This window comes from Sarcophilus harrisii, chromosome X (genome assembly GCF_902635505.1).
Source record: "Sarcophilus harrisii chromosome X, mSarHar1.11, whole genome shotgun sequence".
NCBI classification, from domain to species: Eukaryota; Metazoa; Chordata; class Mammalia; order Dasyuromorphia; family Dasyuridae; genus Sarcophilus; species Sarcophilus harrisii.
The window spans coordinates 40,247,546-40,271,594 of NC_045432.1; the positions used below are offsets into that span (position 1 = coordinate 40,247,546).

Consider the following 24,049-nt stretch of genomic DNA (forward strand, 5'->3'; position numbering starts at 1 on the left):
GATCAAAGACCCTTCAAAAGTAAAAAGCAAATGTGGGCCCCCTTTATTCTGCTTTCCCATTTCCCATCTTTAAAGATTCTTGATCCTTTACTACATTAGACTTAAGCTGTTTAGTCATTAGATGAAGTTGGGGGTGGCAGAGATAAAGAGACAATGACACTAGGGGTTTACTCCAGTGAATTCAAGCTCGGTTACATGGCAGAACTGGAATAATGGACTTTACATGGTTCCCCTCTTGGGAGCCCCGCTCCCAAGTAGCTTTCCTTCACCTCTGTAGCAAGCTCCAAGCTTACAAATTATGTCGAGTCATGAGAAGTATGCCACTTGATCTGAAATACACCCAAGGAAACCATGACAGAGAAAACCGTACATTTATTCAATAAAACCAAGAATGTACAATATAAACACTTTAATAAAGTGAGATGAAAGGCTCTGAACACAAAAACATTCCAGCTAGTGATAGCACAGTCACATTTATTACATTGTTTTTATTATAAATTGCCAAGTCTTGTTTCAAATGATCACCCGGTAATTACCAAGTATTCCCCATTTACTTTACTTCCCTCAAAGACTGACCTTTCAAATCAAACAGTGAAAAGGGAACCTGGATCCAAGTAATGATTCCGCTTTCCCAAATTTCCTATCTCCAAAGTTGTACAACAATTCTTTACCCTTTACTACATACACTAAGACTTAACTTGTTAGTACTCCCTGCTAAATCTGCTCACTTATTTTTCTACGGTTTACTACCACACAGATCATCTACTCAAAAGAAACCTAAATACTATTATATAATATATAAAAAAAGAATAATTAGTGCTCCCCCTCAAAAGCACTATATTAATGCAAGCTACTGTTGTGGTTTTTTTTTTTTTAGAATGAACCAGAAAAATCGATCATTAAGCAAAATCTATAAATTTCTGTCCCAAGTAGCTACTTAAGCTTCTAAATAGGAGTTATGTCAATATATTTAGAACATAGTTGCAGACAACTTGATAAAGATAAAAATCAAAAGCCGATATGTAGATCCAAATTTTTTCCTAAATAAGCTTAGGTTTCACTACTGAGTTCCAGAAAAGTATCCTACCCCTAATGAATTCCCTTTTTACATTAACATTGTACTCTCAAGTACATAAGGGAACAGGGAACAAGCTGAATTGAATGTCACATGTAACATCTTTACTGCTTTAAAAAAAAAAAATTTAAAAGCCCTCCATGATATATTTTGTAGCAGTTGCCTGTTTCTGCTAGCTTTATTAACTAAATGTCCAAATTACAGGGTAGCTGTGAGGTGAGAAGAGATTCCCTAACTTAAGTACAAAACAAATAAAACAAAAGCTCTCACCCAGTTCATCACTGTTGGGCAGCTTCAAAAAACAATTCAATTTTCATTTTTGTATTTCATGGTAATAAACCAGTGAACTACCTGAAAGGTTCACTTTTCATTTATACATCTAGTAACAAAATTTCTTCCTATTCCAATTGTTTTCCTATAGCCAAGCCCTATTGGTCTTCCATTTTTCCAAACTTCAATCTAACCATTCTCGTGTTAAGAGAAAATTAAGGGTTTAAATGGCCAATCAATTCCTACCAATAATCCTGTAATTCCACATACTACATGACTCTCCCCTTCCCTCCCCCCCCCCAAAAAAAATCCAACTGCAAAACCTTACTGCCTGATAAGATGTATAACAGGCTCAACTGTTGCCCCAAATTGTCAACTTTCCCCCTCTCTGTAACACTTCCAATAAAGTCTACATTAGGGTTAAAAGGTTACAGTAGCCAACATCGAATCCCTTTGCTCGGCTCAGTTCACAAGAACTCAAATCCAAGGCAAAAACTGTAGTGCCAGCACAAATCAACTCTGAGTTGAAATTGACTTCAGTGAAATTTCAGCATCCTGCTTCTGTAGTGACTCTGTAAAATGGAAGAAACAATTTAAAATGGTAGGTCCAATTTAAAAAGCAATTATTCTCTCCTATGTCTTACAGGTTATGGTGGAGCCTCAAGTTTGACACATCATTTAAAACCTCTTGTTAATTAAATCATGCTTCATCCCTGGCATAACGCCCTTTTTTACAACTCTGAGTTTATGGTCACCCAACAGGCCAGAACCTAATTAAATTTGTTGTTCAAGTGTTGGGTTCAAATGCCCTCTGGGCCTTGATTTGCCAAAGACAAAGGGCTTGTTGCAAGGCTCAAATAATCTATCAAAAGCTTAAAGTGGTTCTCTTCAACAACAATGATCCAAATCAGTTCACATTAAGAAATGAAGAGAACCAGCTACACCCAGAGAGAAAAACTACAGGGAATGAGTGTAGACCACAACATAGTATTTCCACTCTTATCTGTTATTGTCTGCTTGCATTTTTATTCTTATAACTGTATAAAATATGTATTTGTATATGTATACATATACTTATACATGTACTTACATTGTATTTAACATTTGTATTTAACATTGTATTTTATTTAACATTTGTATTTAACATTGTATTTTATTTAACATTTGTATTTAACATTGTATTTTATTTAACATTTGTATTTAACATTGTATTTAACAGATACTTTTAATATTTAACACATATTGGACTGCCTGCCATCTAGGGGAAGGGGTGGGGGGAAGGAGGGGAAAAATTGGTACAGGTTTTGTAAATAAAAAGCTATTAAATAAATAAAATAAATAAATAAAAAGCTATTAAAATTTTTAAAAATATCAAAAGCTTTTGCAAATAACTTGCTCTACCACCACCACAACATCAAGTTTAAGATCCTGTGTAACTTACCTATTTTATTAGCTGCTTTTTTCCATCTCTAGTATATAACTGATACAGCATTTAACAAATCAGCATTCCTGACAGCAATGATCAGCCTGAAAAAATTATGAACATGGGATTTATCTCATGAAATTTTCAAAGAAAACACTGAATTTGCCAGCCTATAACTGCCCTTGATTCCAGCAAGTTTAAGTCAAGTTCAGACTTGCAGTTTACTATTTCAAGTTTTACTCTTTAAAATGGTGGCAGATTCACTGGTCTGGACTGGCTTAATGTTAAAAGTTGCATGGCTTACAGATTCTCATTCCTTTCCAATGGTGGACTGCCATGTTAAATCCATTAAGTTGACTTATTTGTGAAGGAATAGTGCAAAGATTGGATTTTTAGTTGTTAAGTCTTCAAGTTTACTACATTCAAGAGCATCATTTCAACTTCCCGGCTGGACCTGGCTAATGTTGCCTCAGGCTTTTGTGTTTTGCTTATTAAAAAGAAAAATGAAACTAAAACAAATCAGGCATCCAACTAAATGTTAAGTTTGCAATGGCTTGCTTGGGGGGAAAAAACACCCCATTTTAAGCCAATTCGTGATGACTACAGATATAATTTTGGGGGAAAAAATTTGTTTAGTATATGCAGCTTTTTCTTCATCAAAATAAAGAAAAACCAATCCCCCCTCCCCAACCCAGAATGTAATCTGTCTATAGAAGCTGCATTTTTTAAGTGTTATTTATACATGCTTTTAAAAAAAAATCCAAGAAGAAAATGTCGAATTTGGAGGACTTCTAACTCTAGTGAATATTGCTTTTCCAAAGGTTATCTAGAAAGTACTTCCATTTGCCATGACGTACAGCCATGTTTTGCTGTACTATGAGGAAGATACTTTGTTCAATTTTGACTTAGACGGAAAAACTAGTTTGCTTTGCTTACCATCTTTGCTGTTTCACAGGCATTTGATGCTTTATATCTGAAGTGGAATGCTGAAAGAGTCACTTGTTTTTAGAAGTCATAAGCCTTTGAGAAGTTGAAGATTAAACTTCTTTGCTTATCTATTTTCTCCTTTGCCTTTGGAATCAAGCTGTTCCTTTAAAAGTGAGACACTACAGAGTTGCAAAAATTTGAAACAGTAAGAGCAAGCATCATTTTGAAGCTTCGTTGTTGGAACTGGTCAAACCTTTTATTTAGAATTTTGTTGTTGTTTAATACACGTAAATGGTTGGTTTTTTTCCCTATTTGGGGGAATGGTCTTGCAGATTCACAAGAAAATGATGGAAAGGCAAAGTATAGTCATTACTATCCATTTGTGGTTTCAAGTTTACTGATTTTTTTTTAAAACTCAAATTTTTTCCTCACTAAGCATCTGATAAGTGGGAAATCTTGCATAGATTTCAGTTTCAAAAAGAACAACCTGAAATCTTTAAGGAGCGGCATAACCCCCACCACCCTCCAAAACATCTAATTGGTTTAGAATGACAAGTTTGAAAAAGTAGAAGGATCCATTTCCATTTTAGATGGTTGGATGTTTGTGGAAGATCTTAAGAACTGCTGGTCTCAAATTGTGAGGAAAACCGGATTGAAAGGTAGCTTTTCGGGGAAACTTTTTAGTTTGTAACTTACAATACTGGTACACAGAGCTCAAATTTCACACATTTAACATCTGTCTTTTGGAAAGAAAACAAATCTGAAATGAAATTAAACATTGCTTTAACTTGTTCTTCATAAAAGCATAAAAATCATGGAGGGGAACTTAACAGGCAATAGAAAAAAAGGAAAAACAAATTTTGTTTCCTTTTTAGCAGTCCTCTGGTAGTAAAGATAGAACAAGCTCCACTTGCTTTGTTTTTTTTTTTTTTTTTTTTTTTTTTTGAAAGGGGGTTTTGGTCCAAAAATTTAGCTTTTTCTTTTTAATATCTGCTTCTGCCTCCTCCTCTATCAGACCGGCTTCCTCCACGGCCACCTCTTGGTGCTCCGCGGCTTGAGCTGCTGTATGAATCACGTGGAGGAGGGTATCCCCTATCCATAGAAGGCGGAAGCCCTCTATCTTGTCGACCGACACGATCTCCTCGACCACTTGAGTAGATATCACTTCGGCTGCTTGAGTAACTTTCTCTGCTTCCACCATATCCATCTCTGCTGTAATCATCATAGCGACTGCTTCCACCATAAGATGGAGGGGGCCCTCGAGCAGGTGGAGCACTACGTGAGTTACCTGCAGGGTCAATGGTCAGGTAATATGGCAACACTATAAATCTTATATATACACAATAGTTAAATCTGAATTTAAAGAATTCCTGTATTATATGTTTAACTTTTTTTGGAATGAAGGTGTAAAATCTGCCACTGCTGGTAATTTATAGTGGGGATTGCTCATCTGCTGAAATAGTGAATGGTTTATGTTTGTTTGAAAAAACTGAAGAGTGTATTTCAAGAGGCATCTTTTAAAGACATTCCAGAACAGCTCGTTATTTTACAGTAGAAACTCAGCCATATTTGTCCAGTGGTAAGTTGCAACTGTAGACTTTGCTTCATATTGTAATGGTAAATATTTGATCTTGTCAATTAGCATTTTAAAATGGTACTTTCACTGTTGGGGGGGAAAACACATAATACTGCCAATTTTACCCCTGAAAGCAAGCAACCCTCCCCCTCAAGCAAGCAATCCTTAGCAAAACTTCAAGGCCCTTAAAACTCAAAATAAAATCCAATCTGCCAGTTCACCCCCCCAAGCAAACAAAATCCCTCAAAAGCAAGCGCAGCCTGAAACTGATTCACATGGTCTACAGAAGCACAGATTAACTTAAAGAGACCCTCAAACTCAATTCTTACCATAACTCTCATACGAATCTCTATAGGAACCTCCACTGGGGTGATCTGAATAGTCTCTATCACGACCACCATAGCCATCACGATCACTAAATAAGAAACCAAAATATTCAGTCAGCTCACAAATCACATTTTACAGACTCTCAAGAGTCTCCATGCAGTTTTAAGCTATTTCAGATTAAATCTCCACAAAGACTTTTGGGGCATTTATGAATCTTTCATCAAGCTACAAATGTACATCTCACTGTACCTGTAGCCTCTAGATTGATAATCGTCACGTGAACTGGAATGACCATAATCACGGTAAGCATAATCTCTTGGAGGTGGAGCATAATCTCTGTTGTCTCGCGAACTTTGATAATCTCTGCTTGAATAGCTAAAATAGAACACAACTATTTATTATCTGAGTTTCTAAAAACATCAAAAACAGACTTGAGAATTTTTTGCGATTTCCCTTTACCTGTCCTTAGTATTATAACCATCATCTCTTGGTGACATATAAACATCTCTTCTGGATGGCATTGGGTCCCTTCGGGGTGGACCTCCATAGTTGTCTCTCCCACGTGACACTGGAGCTTTAAACAAAAAACTTCATCTAAAACAGCGGCAGTATACCAAATTGACAGCAATGTTGCATAAATGTTAAACTTTTTATTTTGGTTCTAATTTAAAAGCCAGTTTCACAAACTTTCAATATTCTTATTCAAGTTTCTGACAAGAAACTTTTCCAGGTCTATCTACAAAATAAACAGATATAAATCTCATGTTAACCATTTAATTCTCTCCTCTAATCTTGTTTCTGGTAACCTAAAGATGTGGCCTATTTCGGGTAATTTGTTAAAGCACTTGAAAGTCTTTCCCCAATTTAAAGCTGATAAAAATGTACCTAATACATGGAGACTGCATTTTGAAACCCCATTTCAAATCCTGACATTGCAAAGTTCTAACTCATAGGGCAGCTAGGTGGCGCAGTCGATAGAGCACCAGCCCTGAAGTCAGGAGGGGACCCCAGTTCAAATCTGGTCACTGAACACTTCCGGGCTGAGTGGAAGCTAGACAAGTCCCCCAATTGCCTCAGCCTTCTCATTTGCCATAGGTGCAATGACGCAAGACTCTGAAGCCTTACATGCAAACTGTTGGAGACTTTCTGAAAAGCACTGCTTCAAGTCATACTTGCCTCCATTTTTTCTATACCATAGAAGAAAGCTTCCAAAGGCAGCTTGTGTCCCAATGGGATAAACTTCAAAACATGAGCCAGTAAGTTTAGATTTAATTCCTAGCAAACGTCTAGACATGCCTTCTTGTTGTGAATGGATAGATTCTTATCAAGCAAATAATAATAATTTCCCTGTTTTGATTAGGTTATTACTGTCAGAGAATGCCAGAGAAAATATACCCTTGCTTTACAGTCGAAAGAAAACTGGTTTAATTAAACCCAAAATGTAGCCCTACAGTTAACACAGGGAACCCTAGAGTTCCTCTATGTGGAGGCACAGATGAATAGAAAGGGGATCTGGCCAGTTAAGAACATAACCACTGTTAAATAATGGAGGTCATCCAATTCCAAAAGACTCCTGATGGAAAATGCTGACCACATCCAGAGTTAAGAACTAGGGAGTCTGAATGCAGATCTAAACATATCATTTTCACTTTTTAAACTTTTCCTTTCTCGGGGTTTCCCCTTTTGTTGCAATTCTTTTTTCACAACAGGAATTCCATAAACATGAGCAAACATGTTTAATGTGACTGTACATATAATCTGTAACAGTACCTGCTTTCTTGGGGGAAAGGGGGAGAAAATTTGGAGCTCAAAATTACAAAATTACAAAATAGAAGTATTGGGGGGGAAATGTGAATACAAAATGGAATTCTGTTGGGGAATGACTGAACAAGTTGGAAATGACCATGCTGAATGAATTGTTACTGTTGCCATAAGACACAACAGGGATTTCCAGAAAAAGCTGATGCAAAGTAGGCAAAAGCAACATTGTATAGTTAACTACAATATTACAATAATTACAATTACAATGTTAACTACATTTATACTACTATGCTATTTTCAGCAATATAATGATTCAATGCCAAAGGATTCAAAAATGCTGTCCACATCCAGATTGAACGTAGACCCAAGTAAACAATTTGCTTACTGTCTCAGGGAAGGGGGATTATGAGGGAGAAAAAATCTTTTTTAAGTGAATTGTCTTTATGTGAAACTAGGGAAAGAACATTTTAAAAACTTTTTTAAATTGAGATCAAAGGCAAATCATCATAGTTTTCCCCTTATACCTAGCACTGTGTCTGGCACATAGTAATCACTTAATTCAAGTCTCATACTTGTGGTCAACTGCACAAAAAGTACAGGATGGGAAGATGTGATTCAGGCCAATGGGATTGAAAGGGGATGTAGAAGCCAACTGAGATGTGAGAGGCTATTAATAGAAGCACATTGTTAAAGAGCAAAGTCAAAACAAGGATCCATTGAACTATGATATGTAGTCTAGTCTTGGGGGTGGGGTTCGCCTATGTGGTAGTCTTTCAAATATTTGATAAACTTTTCACATGGAAGATTTGGATTGTTTTCTTTGGCCTCTGAGGACAGAACTACAAACAATGGATGGAAGTTGGAGGCAGCCTTCTGCTCAACAAGGAAAAACAGTTAAAGCTGTCCAAAAATAGAATGTTCTACAAGTATTTATCTCTGCTCAGTCTATAGACATGATTCTTGTTTAGAAAGATCTAGGTGAGCCAAGGTCCCTTCCTAGTCTGAAGATTCTAAGCCAACCAACCTCAAGAACTGTTTTAAGAGCCTTACTCTGTGTTAAGTACCATGCAGACCAATTATATTTGTATGATATCCCACTCCAAACTATTATTTGAGAAGCAAAATTTACAGCTAGGCAACCTATAGAACTGACCTCTTCCTCCCATTCCACTACTGCTGCGCACTGGCCCTGAAGGTGCAGATCTTTTAGGCGGAGGACCCCCACCACTACGTGGTGGTGGGCCTCTTTTTACTGGAAGAGGTCCCCTGGAAGACCCCATGTTGAAGTTAAGAGAATATCCGCTATCGTCTATATTAGGGAAAAAAAAAAAAAAAGTGTTATATCAGTTGACAATGACCATGGGTCATATAGCACAAATAATGTCCAAGGAGTCTAAGCTGTCTTTCCACTATAGAACCTGGCTATCCAACCACAAAGTTAATAAAGAGCTTTCCCTTGGTAGGACTTTATATTAAATTCAGCCATTTACTTTGCATGCAGTGGTCGAACACCATTTTTGGGCATCTTATTACTGAATTTTATCTTGGTTAAAAGCATGCTTAAGTAAAAAGGGAATGTAGTTTTTAAGGGGTGGGTGAGAGAAGACTCATAGGACCATAAAAGGAAAATTCCTGTTTCCCTGTGGTGAAATGCTAGCCATTTTTTCCAGCTGCATAGTAAGGCTGATTTATCTTTCTTATCCAAACACTCATATACAGATGTGTTAAGTTTGAATTGGTTGTGTTGAAGGGAACTATTTGTTCACTCTGGACCTTATCAGTTAGATAAGGAACAACTTGCCCAAAATGAGCATAGTTTTAGGCTTATGTCTATACTTTGGAAGACTGGGAGTCTTAAAACCCAAGTAGAACATTAATGAATTTTACTGAAAAATTTTCAATCAAAAATTTTTACCCTTATGCTATTTAAAAGCTAACTTAGAAATTATACCCATATGTCCTCCACGTGAGGGTGGTCCTCTTGTTCCTCCACCACTTCCTCCTCTTCCTCCTCCTCTAAGGCCTCTTGGAGGGCCTCTGCTTCTTGGTGGAGGTGGTGGCCCTCGTCTACCACCACTTTCAAAGGTTGGCTTAGTAGCTTGTTCAACTTTAATTGATTTTCCATCCAGGAGCTTAAAAAAAAAAAAAAAATACAAAAAGCAGCTTAACAATGTTCTGGCTTTTCTGGCATATTGATACTAATACCTACTCACAACACCGCCCCCCCCCCCAATTTTTGTTAGAGGGAAATGGAAATTATATATAGCTGCCAGATAAGGGTTTAACAAGGAAATCCATCCAGAAACCCCCATATTTTTTATAGCTTCTGTTGGCTCAACTTGCCCTCTAATTTATGTAGTTTATATTTACTAAATATAAATTAAGTGCAGAATGCTAGCTGAATGTAGACATACAAGTAAAACAAGTAGCATTATCACTATTCTTTCCTGTCCATAAAGTCTAGATTATAGACCTTTAAGCAGACCAGGATTCGAAATTTCACCCCTTCTGCCCCACCCAGGGGGCTAGTTTGTTTAATTGAGTAATAACACCATACTGGAAACTTCTAGATCTAGAAACTAGAAACTAGAAAATTCTGAGGTCAGGAAGAAGAGTTATTAGGTTTTGGTTGTAAACAAAATTTGACATTATATAAATGGCCAAAGCCAGAAACTTCACTGACCAACGAAATTAAAGTTTTAAAAGTAAATTTTGCACTTCATGTGAAGTGCTATACAATGCTAGTTTATAATACCATTTTACAAGGAGTAGACTCTCACCTTCCCATTCATGTCTCTGGCAGCATCCTTTGCATCAGCAGGGCTTTCAAAAGTAATAAAAGCAAACCCCCTCGATTTGCTGGTTTCCCTGTCTTTCATCAGCAGTACTATAACGAAGGAGAATATAATTGGGCCGCAATTACTACTAATCCATGACACTTTTCCCCAACCCCCCACCCCGCCAAAAAAAAGTAGCTCAGAACTTCTTAGAGGACAAAAATCATCACTTCACATGTTCAATACTATTCAGTTCATCATTGCTCAGCCTTTGGGGAGAAGGCAAGGGGAAACCGATTTCAATTAACCATCTCACCTTCCACTATTCGCCCATATTTCCCAAATACAGCTTCAAGAGCCTTCTCATTTGTTTCAGTATTTAGTCCACCTACGAACAGTTTCCCCGGACGATCTGCTTCAACCATTCTGGTTTTGTTATATTCTGCTCACAAAAGAAAAACAAAACAGAATTTAGGTCCAAACTCAAACCATCAAGAACGCTAGAGAACCTACACAAAACAGCACCTCATGATGACAGCCTAAGATACAAACTTTCTCGTCCAACTTCTCGCTTCTAAAAAATTTCTAAAAATTTTAAAACAAATATTACAAACTTTAACTTGCTATCACGCCACCACCCCGCCCTTCATCTTTTATCGATTGCTCTCTGGGCGGCCTTTCAGCTTAGTACTTGCTAAGCCCCCTTCCCTCCCCAGCAGGCCCCCGCCTCTCAGGAGCTCAAGGAGCACCTCCCTCAGCTGCCCCAAATTGAGCCGGATTAATAGGCTTGCGGCCAAGCTGCTCAAGGGCACGCCAAGGACTCGGCTAGGACTGCACCGGAGCCCCCGCAGTCCTAGACGCCCTTTGAGGGGGGCGAGGAAGCTGAGTGGGGGAGGGAGGGTGGTACGGGACGGGACCCCACTTTCCCGAAGCGGCCAGGACCCCACTCTCGGGGGGCCACGGCAGCGCAGACCCCGCCGGGAGAGAAAACGGGAAATGAAGGAGCGTCCGGGCTCCCTCCCAGCTCCACCCTCCCAAGTGGGGCCCGCGCGGGCTACCGCGTGGTTCCGAGACAAAATGGCGGCAGCTCCTTCTCGGGGACAGCCCGGCTCCTCGCATGGGCCCGCTCCTCCCCCCCCCCGGCCCTTCCCAACGCCGGAGGCCAGGGAGCGGCCCGAGAGCGCAAAGCGGGCCTCTCGCCTCTCCTCCAGCACTTCCAGCTCACTCGCCGCCCTCCCCCCACTCCCCCGGCCTCCTCCTCTCCCCAATTCCAAGCAGGCTGAAGCCTCTCGAGTCGAGTCCGGGAGCAGCTCCCGAAGCTGTTCGGACAGGTTCTTGGGAGAGATCGCAGCTCGACCTGGACCCCCCCCCCCACACACACACACCTCTACCCCCCATCCCTCTCCTTTCCTCCCTCCACCAGCCCGAAATGCCACCTAAAATGGCGCCCACTCCCTCCATCTTTATAAATAAAGTGCAGGGCCACCGCCGCCCAAACCAACCTAACTGGGGGGAATGCAGCGAAAGCCTCCCGCTGGGCATCTCCTACGCACCGATTAGGCAGGAGGGGCAAAAAGAGGACGCTGGACTTTCCGGCTACTTCTGGCTTCCCGCCGCCGCGACCACGCGCTCTAAAAGTGACTCTGTACGCACGCGTTGTAGCCCCCCTCGGTCTCCAAGGCCCCCGAACCCTAGACAACGAAAAGAGGAGAGACGCAACTACGCAATGAGAACGAACAAAGGGGCCGGCGAACTTTATACGGCCCGGGAACGAGGCTACGGGACCCGGATGGAAGCGTAGGGCGAGCGTCGAGGGGTGGAACCAACATCTTATAGACCCTCCTCTTTGCAGAGAGCCCAATCCCGTTTAGCTTGGGCCGAGCTTGAATCCATCTGCCTGCCCACTCGCTCCAAAGCTCACCGAATTCCCCCCGCCCGTCGGGACACCGGCTTGCTGGAGAAAGCATGAGGACAAGGTACCTGAGCTGCTTTAAAGGCTCCTGTAGCATTATTACTAGTCAGATAGCCGAGGCAGGCCGAATTATGAAGACCTACCTTCTGCTGGAGCTCCTGCACGCTTTCTCCTGCTCCACGTTCCTTTTTCTGGGGAAGAGTCAGAGTAAAACACTCATTCATAGTTGATACATTTAATATGAGTGCTTCTGAAACTATTGTTTCCAATCCCCAAACTGCTCAGGGCAATGAAGGTCTTTTCCACTGGGCCTGCTACTCCCCTAAAGACCCTCCCGGAGAAATATTTGTTTGGTGGAGGGTCTGAGAACAAGGAAGTAAAAGCTTCCTTCCCTAGAGTTGGTTGGAATGACTGCCCCTAGGAATTGCTGTCCTTGGGCTAGATTCAAAATAATAAGGTTTAAAAAAAACCCAAAACCCGTAAGGTCATTTCTGAGTTTAGATAAGATAGGCGATAAAAATGTGCAATGTGAATGTAAATCCTTTCCTTTCATTAACCACAAAAGGAATCCACTGGCCTGATTACTCTATAGATACTGAGAGTAACATACCTTCCTGAGTATCCCTCTGGATTCCTAATGGGCTTTTTGAGCTTCACTGGAAGTGTAACACTGTAGCATGCCGCACCACAAGGAGTTCAGGGAAAGCACTGGATAAAGGAAGGCCCTGAGCTGTAATCCCAATACTGCGATGTAGTTAGAACTGTGGTTTTAGGCAAGTTGCTTCACCTCTGAATTTTCCCCTTCTGGAGAATGAGAGGTTTGGCTTAGCTGGCCTTGGAAGGTCCTTCCAGCTCTAGATCTCCAAGCTAGGTCTCTCGTCTGATCCCAGTGTCACCGGGAATAGCAAACAACCCATGAAAACTGGTTAGAAAGGCCCATGAGCTGAGCGGTCATCAAGAATCATTGAGAAAACAGTAGCGGCGACCACGCAGATCGCACCGATAGCCTTCCTCATTTTCAACAACGTCTGATATAAAGATATCATAGGAAATCAATCCCCTTAAAGCTTTTACCCTCTTGGGTCCGCGTTAAGCCACAGACAACTCAACTAACTTCTCTGGATCTGCATCTTCCTCTGTACAACAAAAAGGCTCAATTCGATAACCTCTGTCTATGATTCATAACCATACACTATGTATATTGAATTCAATTCATTGAACAAATATTTGCTGAATGATTATTATGTGTATGGAGCTAAACTAAATATTAGGTTTCATTAAGTTTCATTAACAAATGAAAAAGCCCATCATTACTACTTTCACTCCTCCCTCCCCAATTTCTCTGATCTTGTCTCTCACCACTACCAGAAACTGGGCTATCATAATGGCCTCCTGATTGCTCTCACTGCTTCCTGTCAGTCTCTCTCCTCTCCACTCCAACTTCCACACAGCTGCCGAGATCGAATTTTCCCAGGCTCTTGCCCAACCGTGGCACTCTCTGGCTCAAAACCTTTGAATGGCTCCTATGGTCTTTCGGACAAAAAATTCAAACGTCGCAGCCTGGTATTTCAGGCCACTCCAAATATGACTGCAGCTTGTCTTAACCTGCTTGATTTCCTATTACTATCTCACAGTAGCATTTTATAACTAACTTCTTTCACCATCGAGGTCAATCGTGAATGTGAACAGACTGCGACAGAAAATCAATGAAGATTTCATCAAGGATTATAGAACAGAAAGTGAAAATAACTTAGTCATGGAAACAGGGATGACAAGTGAATAGCAGGGGTGCTCCACTGATACCCTCACCACACCCCAAAAACACAAGGAAGGAAGACTGATACATATTAGTGAACCTTCTGTGGAAAATAGAAAGCCTGGATGGGATGGGATTTGCATTGCTGCATGGGAACTCCTGAAACGATGAGCTCGCAGATCATTTTCCCAGTTTGGCATGGGAGTTTGAACACTGCCAAAGTGACCCATTTAAAAAAAAAAAAAAAGTGGTGAGAGAGTGATTCATAAGATGCCTGAAGGAAAGAAAAGCTACGTAAGGGTGGGGAATCAAAGAAAAAGGCTTGGAGGTGAGGTGGTTAACTGCCACCCAAAAGGCAGCTAATGGACCATTGATATCTATTGCCCCACACATGCCTACTCTCTCAACAGTAGAAAACATTTTCATGAGCATAAACTACACATGCAATCTTGAGAGGAATAATTTCAGGAATAAGGAGGTGAGAATCCCTCTGTGTATTGCCCTAATTAGAACACACCTGGTATGCTATGTTTCGTTCCCAGAATCCGTTTTAAAAGGACAAGGAGAAGCTTGAAAATAGTCAGAGGAAGGCAACTGGGATCATGAAGGGCCTTGTGTCTACATCACGTGAGAATTACTGTGAAGGAACTAAGCATGTTTGACCTGGAGGAGAGAAACTGGGAGACTTGATAACTTTCTTCAAGTATCTGAAGGACCATATTGGAGAAAAATGATTAACTGATGAGACTTGATCTGTTTGCCTCACAGAACACAGCAGCCCTCAGAGGCTGGCAGGTGAAAACTGTTAAACAAGCACATTTGGGTTTAAGGCCAGAAACAAGGCCAGAAAGTGAATTGGGTTGCCTTGAAAAGTGCTCAATTCCCCCTCTAAGGAGAGCTTTGAACAGCGATTTGAGTGACGCTGAGTACTGAGAGGAGATTCATTCTGAGGACAGTTTAGTTAAGAGGGCTGCTGAGTCCCTACCTTGATTTCGGTGAGTCTGTCTGCTCTTACTAGGAAAAGGGGTGGGGGTTGAAATCACTCCTTGTGGTTCCGGGATCTTGACTAGGTGAAAAGCCCTGGTTGGAAACAAACAGTGGGAACTAAACACAAGCACAAGTATGCTGCTTTGAATCAATTCTAGCCATTGTTAGAGACAGGATCACACCCTAAGTAAATTGTGTAAGGGAGAAGCTATCTCAGAATGGGGGAGGGGAGAGATTCTGAACAACTCGATTTGAGAGGTTGGAACAAACATGGAGTAAAGGGAGGACTGAGCTGGCAAAGGAAAGAAATACTGAGGAGCGATAGCAGCTTCACCAGAAGTTCAAAAACAAGGACCCAGGCTGAGGAAATCCCAAGAAAGTTCTGCTCTTTCCCTCCCACTGCGGGTCTACTCAAGGACACAGGAAGAGAATCTGTTATTTTCCTCCTTAAATGGTTCCAGTAAACAGATTTGTGCTTCTACTACTACTACTAGAGGCCAGGGATAAGGGTGGGGCCAAGTTAATAGTCTGGTGGTGGCTCTGTGTCTTTACTGACCTTTTAATTTAGAAAAGAGGCACTCGAAAATGAGAACACTTTATAAGATTCAAAATAATGCCCCAAACAGCTGGAAAGGGACATCCGGTTTAGGAGAAATAAATGAAACCATTCCAAGTCTGAAGGGGGTACGCCATTTCATAGCCTTCCCCTTTTTACCTGCCCCTTTACGTCCCACAAATCAGTCCAAATCCGAAAGGGGCCCAACGCTAAAGCGTCCTGGGTGAACAGTTTACGTGCCCTGCAAATCATCTGGGGAACACAGGGAAGTCTGGGAGGTTGCAAAATAGCATGCTGATTTTAGAATTTCACAGTCACATGACCCAGTTAGAGATGTTTGTTGTTAAATGCAGTGCTATAGTATTGTTGATGGCTTTTTTTCTCTCATATGTGAAGTGGAAATAAGACTTTGGACTTTATAAATCTGTTGGAGGCTCCAGGGATACAATGTACCAATGTACGTAGATGTACAAGGTTTAAATACAAAGCCATTGGAGAGTGAGTGATGCCAGACTGCCAGGGAGTAAAAGTTACCCTAGTGGATAGGAAATCAACCCCAAAGCTCCCAAAAGAAGGAATTCCTCCTTGTAGTGGAGGGAGGAGCTGCCTTCCCTGGCTAGGCCATCCATGGGTCCACATGGAGTGAGCTCCCTAGGCTGGGGCCTAGGACACAATTCTCCCCACTTCCTCCGGGGCAGGTAATCTCTGGCTATTTGGCCTGATTCCCTGCAACAGGACCATAATCCCCCACTGCCAGGGAGCTGGATGGAAGAAGGAGCTGTTTATTCCCTGGATTGAGCCCATCTAAGATCGGAGCCTCAGACACCAGGCCTCTTGTCACTGAATGAATGGAAAAGCATTTCTGAAGCTCTTTATGTGCCAGGCACTGGGCTAGGAGCTGGGAATACAAATAGAAACCAGCAAGGCAGGCCCTGCCATCGATGAACATACCTCCTAACGTGGGAAGAGGACACACACTGGAGAAGGGAGCAGGGGGGCGGCTGGTAGCGCCAGAGACCGGGGTGGGGGGCTGAATTCTGGGAGGAAGCTAGAGCTGGGGTCTACGTGGAGATACCTGCGAAGCCGCTCTCCTCATCAGGATCTCATCCAGGAGTAGGAACTCTAGCCTCAGGAACAATGCTTGGCTCCACATGAAGGGAATCTTTTGGCTAGGATGCATCCTTTCCCCCCTTTCTTGGAATGATATACAGGAACCGGTACTGAATGTGAATAAGAGTGGGGAGGTGGGGAGGTGAGGGGGAAGAGAAGGGACGGTCCTGTTCACCAGATTATTTATAGATCTAGATAGTTGAGCCAATCTCCCATCTCTCCTGGTATTTGATGGAGAACTGAGTATTCTGCCACTGCAAAGACCTTTGAGGCTAGGAACCCCAGTCTCCTTGCCCAGTTCTCTGACTAGCAAACAATTGGCAAGTATTCAGTACTTACTTTGTGCCTGGCATTGTGCTAGGGGCTGGGAATATAAATGTATAAATACACACACACACACACACATTTTGTGGACTGCCTAATTTTTAAAATGGCTTGGATCATAGCATAAATATCTAACCTGGGATCTCTTCTAAACCTCTCCTAAGTAGACTTTGGCTTTGGCCTTTTTGGGGAGCAGGAGGACATAGCTGGGGACTTTCCTCACCTAACTCCAAGAGAAATCCTGGGCTAGAATTCTATCTTCCACATCACAAATCTTAGTTCAGTTTTGTCCAACTCTCTGTGACCTCATTTGGGGTTTTCTTGGCAGAAATACTGGAATGATGTGGCATTTCCAGCTCATTTTACAGATGTGGAAACTGAGGCAAACAGGGGGAAATAGCCTGCCCCCAGTCGGACAGCTAGTAACGTCTGAGGTCACATTTGAAGTCAGGAACATGAGTTCTCCTGACTCTAGTTCTGACATTCTACCCACTGAACCCCCTAAGTGCCCCTATTTAGTAGTCTAGGAATATAATACTTTGGGGCCACTTTCTCCATCTCTCTGGAGAAGAGAGAGTACTTAGCTTATTGCCAGCTTAGCTCTCTCCCAAAAAAGCAGGTAGCACAAAAGACTATCTTGAATAGCTAATAAACCTCTCTATCAGAGTAAGCAGTAATCAGAAATTGTGGGAATTAAACAGATTACAATAGACCAAAGAAAGAAGAGTAAATGAGCTTTTCAGCTGGGAGAGAGATACTATCTCAGCTCTAAGCAGCAGAGAGAGAAGCAGATCCTGGGAGGAGGGGTGCTCTGCACTTTCTTTAGAGCCAGGTTAGCCAGCAGAAGGATGTTTGGGCCTGGCTTTCCCGGTGGACCTGCAGTTCTGAGGACTACTGCTGATAATTTCTTATAGAACAATAATATTTCATAACATTCATATACCCTACTTTGGCATTCCCCAACCAACAGGCGTCCACTCGGTTTCCAGTTTCTTGCCACAACAAAAAGGGGGCTGTCATAAACATTTTTAACTGTACAATTCTTCTAAACATATTTTCACATTTATTATGCTGCACAGGAAAAATTAGATGAGAAAGAAAAAAACAAGTTAGCAAACGACAATAACAACAAAGGTGAAAATATCATGTTGTGATCCACATTCAGACCCCAGAATCCTCTCTCTGGATGCAGATGGCTCTCTCCATCACAAGTTTGAGATTTAAAGTCGGGTCCTACTGACTCCAGGGCTGGTTCTCCATCCATTAGCCATCTAGCTGCCTCACTTAGTAGGTACTTAACTGTTGCTTGATTCCTTGAGCTTACCATTCCTTATAACGACTCTACCTCCATGATCTAGAACTCTTATATCCCTCTGGTTACTCTGACTCCTTCCTAATCATCCTCATTCCCATCTCCAGTTACTTCATACCCCACTCCTCTTTTAGTCCACCATTTCGATTTGGGGATCATTTTCCTCTCTTTACAATCTTGGTCCTCTGGGTCAATTGTGTGAATCTCAAATAAGAATGGATCCCTGTGGGTTGCATGTTGATATAGAAAACCATAGATTAACATTATCTATGTTGTATTGTATTTCAATTTCTTTTGTTAACCATTTCTGACATTTGTTTGATACTTTAATCTCGGCCAATCTTCTTTCAGGAGTTTTTGACCAGTCTGCTCTAGTTAACTCCGGTTCGCTCCTCTCAGTGCCTTTCTACCTTATCCAGTCACTACCCAAAGTTTGCCAAACATCAACCCTGGGTTTAGTGCTGTGCTAGAGAGAGCCCCTCCTGACTCCAGAGAATTAATTGTCCAATTCTCAATGTGAGCATACCTTGGGAATTAGCAGAGGATGCAAATAAAGGCTTTGATTTTCAGTAGATTTAAAAAAGTGATGGAAAAATGGAAACAATGTTTAACAATCAGGTACCTAAGGGGAGGGAAGTACACACAACACATTTTAAAACTGAATCACTAGCCATTTTCTCCATCACTTTCTTAAGTCTAGAGATAATCAACAAGACAATAAACCAATTCATGATTTATAGATCTCTTGCTTACAAAGTGTAAATTACTCATACTTAACATTTGCCTCTGCAAAGCAGGGGAGGAGCTGGCTCCAGTATAGTCCTGGTTAAGCATATTTCTCCTCCCCTCCCCCAAGTCATTTGTTAAAACATTTACCGGTATCCTCCTACCTATTTTATTCTCACCATTCTCCCTTTCTGATCCTACAGCTGAATATTGCTGAAGGAAGTCACCTGGATGCTCAACGGATGAATTGGATTTAATCTCTTCAAGACCTTCACTGCAGTCTTTTCTTCTTTGGCTATTGACTCTCTGCAGCAGTTGTTCCTAATGTTCTCTTCTCTCCTCCTACACCACCTCCTCTCCTCTCCTTCTCAGCAGATGACTTTTCCTACTTTCCCCAGAATATAGAGGCCATCTGTCATAAGCTTCCTCCCCTCCTTTCCTGCATCGAAGAATCCCTCAGTATTTTCCAATCTTTTCTCCTATCTCGGATGAAGAGGTGACTCTTTTTCTTACTTTCTTTTTGCTTGGGTCCTTGATCCCTCCCTCACTAGCTTCAGGATCTTACTCTTTCATTCATTCCCTCTCACTAATCATCAGTGTCTCCGAATGTACAGAATCTTTCCCTGCCGCATATAAATATGTTCAAGTCCCTCTCATCCCTAAAAATAAAAGCCCTTCACTGATCCCTGCTGATGAAGTCCTGGGTAACTAGGTGGGATTGGCCGAGAAAATTCACAGTACTAATAAGTTTACTCCTTGTGGCAAGCAGGGAAGGGCACTGAGGGGGATGAGCTCAACTTTACAGTCCCACCCCTGGGGAGGTCTTGGGTAACCCTAACTAACTGGATCCAATCAGAAAGCCAAGTTATGTCAAATCCCTGAGGTTACATTTCCCCTATAAATCTATCCAGGGCTTATGCTATCTCGGTTGAATCCCTTTCCAGTTAGCTCTCCACGGCATTCTGCCTGGTGGTGTCTTTATCCTCCTACCTCCCCCATGCCTGCCAGTTCACACCTCATGGAGTATTCCCTTTCTCCTTCTTAATTTTGAGTTCCACTGAGGAACTTGTCTTTTCCATTGTTGTTAGAAAACCCCTTTCCTTGCTAACTAGCTGTATGTATATATGTGTGTGTGTGTGTGTGTACGTACACACACACACACCACTTTCAGATCTGTCTCCAGAACTCTAAACTCATCTCACCAACTGCCTGGTGGACATCTTTACTGATATATCCCTTAGACAATTCAGTCTCAAACACATATAAAACAAAGATAGAGGGTTGAAAAGAGCCCCAAAAGTCATTGGCTCCTTTGGATGATGGAAGGGAATGAGTTGCCCTTGAAAGGGCAGGTTGGAAGCAGAGTTCATGGCCTGGGCTACAACGATATTCCCAGAGTTTCTGGGTAAATGGGTCTGGTTGTCTTCTCTGGGGTCTGAGGGCTAGAAGCCCTTCACAGCCTGCTGTCCAGCCAGTCAGATTCACCTGCCTCATTGACAACTATTATTAGCTATAGGAGGTGGCTAAAGAAAGGGAATTTTCCTCCACAAAGTTGATTTCCGTGGGCAAATGCTTAAGACCTGGACTGGAAATGGGATGCTTCCCCCATTGAGGAGGAACTGCCTACTCCTAGTTCTCAGTGCTCTCTCCCTTTTCAGCTACAGATAGATCTAGATCTACATCCTGCTAGAGCAGAAAGGGACCTCAGATGTGTACACAAATACACACACACGTGTGTTTATATGATGTATTCCTCCATTTGAATATATGTTCTTGGAAGACAGGAACTATTTATTTTTCATTCCATTTTATCATTCCCCAGTCACTGGCGTGATGCCAGGATTGTTAGGAACAAGAGAGATTTAAGGAAGGAAGAATGAAACAAAAGGTCTTCCTCTTGTTAAGCCCCCATATGATCCCAATTCTGTCATCATCGTTGCTGTTGTTGAGTCTTGCTTGACTCTCTGGAACACCATTTGGGGTTTTCTTGGCAGAGATACTGGAGTGGTTTGCTATTTCCTTCTCAGCTCATTTTACAGATGAGGAAACTGAGGCAAACAGGATGAAATGACTTGCCCTGAGTCAAATAGCTCAATATCTGAGGATGGATGTGAACTCAGAAAACTGACTGCCGTGTCACCTAGCTGCCCTTTGCCTTTTGCTCAGCCTGATTCTGTTAACTAAGATGTTTGTTAACCCTCCTAGCTGCAAATTGGATAAATATTCCCATCTACCTTTATGAAAGTTATTGATTAAATATCTACACCTATAGTACTCTCTGGTTTTTGTTTTTTTTTAAATTAAATAACTTTTTATTGACAGAACCCATGTCAGGGTAATTTTTTACAACATTATCCCTTGCACTCACTTCTGTTCCGATTTTTCCCCTCCCTCCCTCCACCCTCTCCCCAAAGATGGCAAGCAGTCCTATACATGTTAAATAGATGACAGTAGATCTTGGATACAATATATGTGTGCAGAACCGAACAGTTTTCTTGTTGCTCAAGGAGAATTGGATTTAGAAGGTATAAATAACCTGGGAAGAACAAAAATGCAAGCAGTTTACATTCATTTCCTAGTGTTCTTTCTTTGGGTGTAGCTGCTTCTGTCCATCCTTGATCAATTGAAACTAAGTTAGATCTTGTCTTTGTTGAAGAAATCCACTTCCATCAGAATACATCCTCATACAGTATCGCTGTTGAGGTATATAATGATTTCCTGGTTCTGCTCATTTCACTCAGCATCAGTTCATGTCAGTCTCTCCAATCCTCTCTGTATTCGTCCTGTTGGTCATTTCTTACAGAACAATAATATTCCATAACATTCATATACCACAATGTACTCAACCATTCTCCAATTGATGGGCATCCATTCATTTTCCAGCTTCTGGCCACTACAAACAGGGCTGCCACAAACATTTTGGCACATACAGGTCCCTTCCCCTTTTTTAGTATCTCTTTGGGGTATAAGCCCAGTAGAGACACTGCTGGATCAAAGGGTATGCACAGTTTGATAACTTTTTGGGCATAGTTCCAAATCGCTCTCCAGAATGGCTGGATGTATTCACAATTCCACCAACAATGTATCAGTGCCCCTGTTTTCCCACATCCCCTCCAACATTCTGCATTATCTTTCCCTGTCATTCTGGCCAATCTGACAGGTATATAGTGGTATCTCAGAGTTGTCTTAATTTGCATTTCTCTGATCAATAGTGATTTGGAACACTCTTTCATATGAGTAGTAATAGTTTTAATTTCATCATCTGAAAATTATCTGTTCATATCCATTGACCATTTATCAATTGGAGAATGGCTTGATTTCTTATAAATTAGAGTCAATTCTCTATATATTTTGGAAATGAGGCCTTTATCAGAACCTTTGACTGTAAAAATGTTTTCCCAGTTTATTGTTTCCCTTCTAATCTTGCCTGCATTAGTTTTGTTTGTACAAAAACTTTTCAATTTGATATAATCAAAATTTTCAATTTTGTAGTCAATAGTGATCTCTGGTTCTTCTTTGGTCATAAATTCCTTCCTCTTCCACAGGTCTGAGAGGTAAACTATCCTATGCTCTTCCAATTTATTTATGATCTCATTCTTTATGCCTAGATCATGAACCCATTTTGACCTTATCTTGGTTAGTAACTCTCTGTTTAAGAGTCTAATAACCATGTGCAGAGACAGACAGACAAACAGACACAGAGATAGAGAGAGACAGAGACAGAGAGTGAGATACACAGAAAGAGACAGAGACAGAGATAGAGACAGAAAGACAGAGACAGAGACACACATCCACACAGAGAAAAGAGAGACAGAGATAGAGACAGGTTCATGTAGCTTGACCTGTTCTGGAAGGGTCCATGCTGGCTCTTGGGGATCACTACCTCCTTTTCTAGACGATTATTTATCATCTCTTAAATACTAGCAAGTATCTCTGATTGGCCACCAATAGGCCTTAGGCCAAGTCCCATACTGTCCTTATTTGGATCCTAATTCACTCAGATTGAATGTAAGTATACCTAGTCTTAATCACTGAATGGGTGTTGCTTCAGTACAACTGAGACCTGTTAAAGACCTTAGTTTAAAAAGGCTAAAGTCTCCCATCATCCAGGGCCATCTCCTGTGGTCCTGATTGATCTCTGGCCATTGGCCCCCCAAAAGTCTGGAGGGGAAAGTGAAACAGGTGATCTTACACAACCTCCCTCACTTAAATCCAATTTACATGCATGTCATGGTGTCACCTCCCTGAAATCATGGTCTTCTTTAAGAATGAAGGACAAACAACAACAGCAGCAATCTCTATAATAAGACGTTTTTAATAGGAATTGAAGTCAGGCTCACTGGTCTATCATTAACAGGCTCTTGACCAGATCTAATTAAAAGCCAATCCTAGAACTACATGGTATACGATGGTTGTCTAGACTAGTCCATTGGGGTCACACTCAAATAGAAATGGGGCCACTAAATGAAACCTAAGGATCCCTATGGGCTGCACATTGACTTAGTTTTTACAAGTAATGTTTTATTATATTTATTGTATTCTTATTCAGTTTTGTAATTCTGGAATTTTGGTCTTTCCACTTCCAAGAGCTGGCAGTATGGCATAATAGACAAGGCACTAGACTTGGAATCAGGAAGATCCAGGTAAATTCTGCTCCATTTATTAGTTCTGGGATTCTAGGCAAATTGCTAAAATCTCTCCCTGAGGGAGATATCAAAGACAGCATGGGACAAAAAGGGCAAACCATCCTCATTATCACTCTAGAGAAAACAGTCAGGCCCATTTATTCAAGAACTCCAGGAACAGTTTTGTACCCCAGACCATCAATTTTTGTACCCCAGGCCTCAATTTCCTCATCTGTCAAATAAAGATATTAATTTGGGGGCCTCTGTGGTCCCTTCCAGCTCTAGAGCTAGGGTCCTATAATCCTATACTTTCACTAAACTGTGTAAAGTTCTCATTGTGAAAACACTAGCTCAGCTGGTCCTTAGGAAAGAGACATAGTCCATCTCTGGGATTGGACAAGAAGCCTTTCTACCTACACATCAATTTCACATCCAGTTCATTAACATTTACTGAGAGTGTTTATAAATTTATAATGAAAATTTTTAGGGGAACAAATAGTATTTTATTTTTTCCAAATTCATGTAAAGATGATGACAGGAAAAGATAATGATAAACGTCAGAGGGGATGTGGGAAAACTGGGACAGTAATGCATTGTTGGTGGAT

At 41.3% G+C, this 24,049-nt stretch overlaps 1 protein-coding gene and 1 non-coding gene across 3 annotated transcripts; both read right to left on the minus strand.

Annotated features, from left to right (window-relative positions):
- Positions 1–354: 354 nt before the first annotated feature.
- On the minus strand, positions 355–11,931 carry RBMX (RNA binding motif protein X-linked). 2 transcript variants are annotated; one of them, XM_003774849.4, is made up of 11 exons: positions 11,639–11,931; positions 10,453–10,578; positions 10,140–10,246; positions 9,311–9,491; positions 8,513–8,668; positions 6,058–6,172; positions 5,848–5,973; positions 5,601–5,686; positions 3,705–4,983; positions 2,787–2,872; positions 355–1,917 (listed from the first exon to the last, which is right to left on the minus strand). In XM_003774849.4, the coding sequence occupies exons 1-9, from the start codon at positions 11,676–11,678 to the stop codon at positions 4,679–4,681; spliced, it is 1,242 nt and encodes a 413-aa protein (XP_003774897.1). In that variant the 5' UTR covers positions 11,679–11,931; the 3' UTR covers positions 355–1,917; positions 2,787–2,872; positions 3,705–4,678. The 2 variants fall into 2 exon arrangements, with proteins under 2 accessions (XP_003774897.1, XP_012408762.1); XM_012553308.3 differs by having other exon boundaries at positions 11,690–11,930.
- On the minus strand, positions 10,332–10,400 carry LOC111721599. The gene has a single exon (XR_002770715.1). It is a non-coding gene; the product is annotated as a small nucleolar RNA SNORD61 (small nucleolar RNA).
- Positions 11,932–24,049: the final 12,118 nt, after the last annotated feature.

Coding starts and splice junctions, on each gene's coding strand:
- RBMX (XM_003774849.4), bottom strand. CDS start 11,678: ATGCCCAGCGGGAGGCTTTCGCTGCATTCCCCCCAGTTAG. Junction 10,247..10,452: donor ATATGGGCGAATAGTGGAAG/GTGAGATGGTTA, acceptor CCTTCGTTATAG/TACTGCTGATGAAAGACAGG. Junction 5,974..6,057: donor GGTTATAATACTAAGGACAG/GTAAAGGGAAAT, acceptor GTTCTATTTTAG/CTATTCAAGCAGAGATTATC.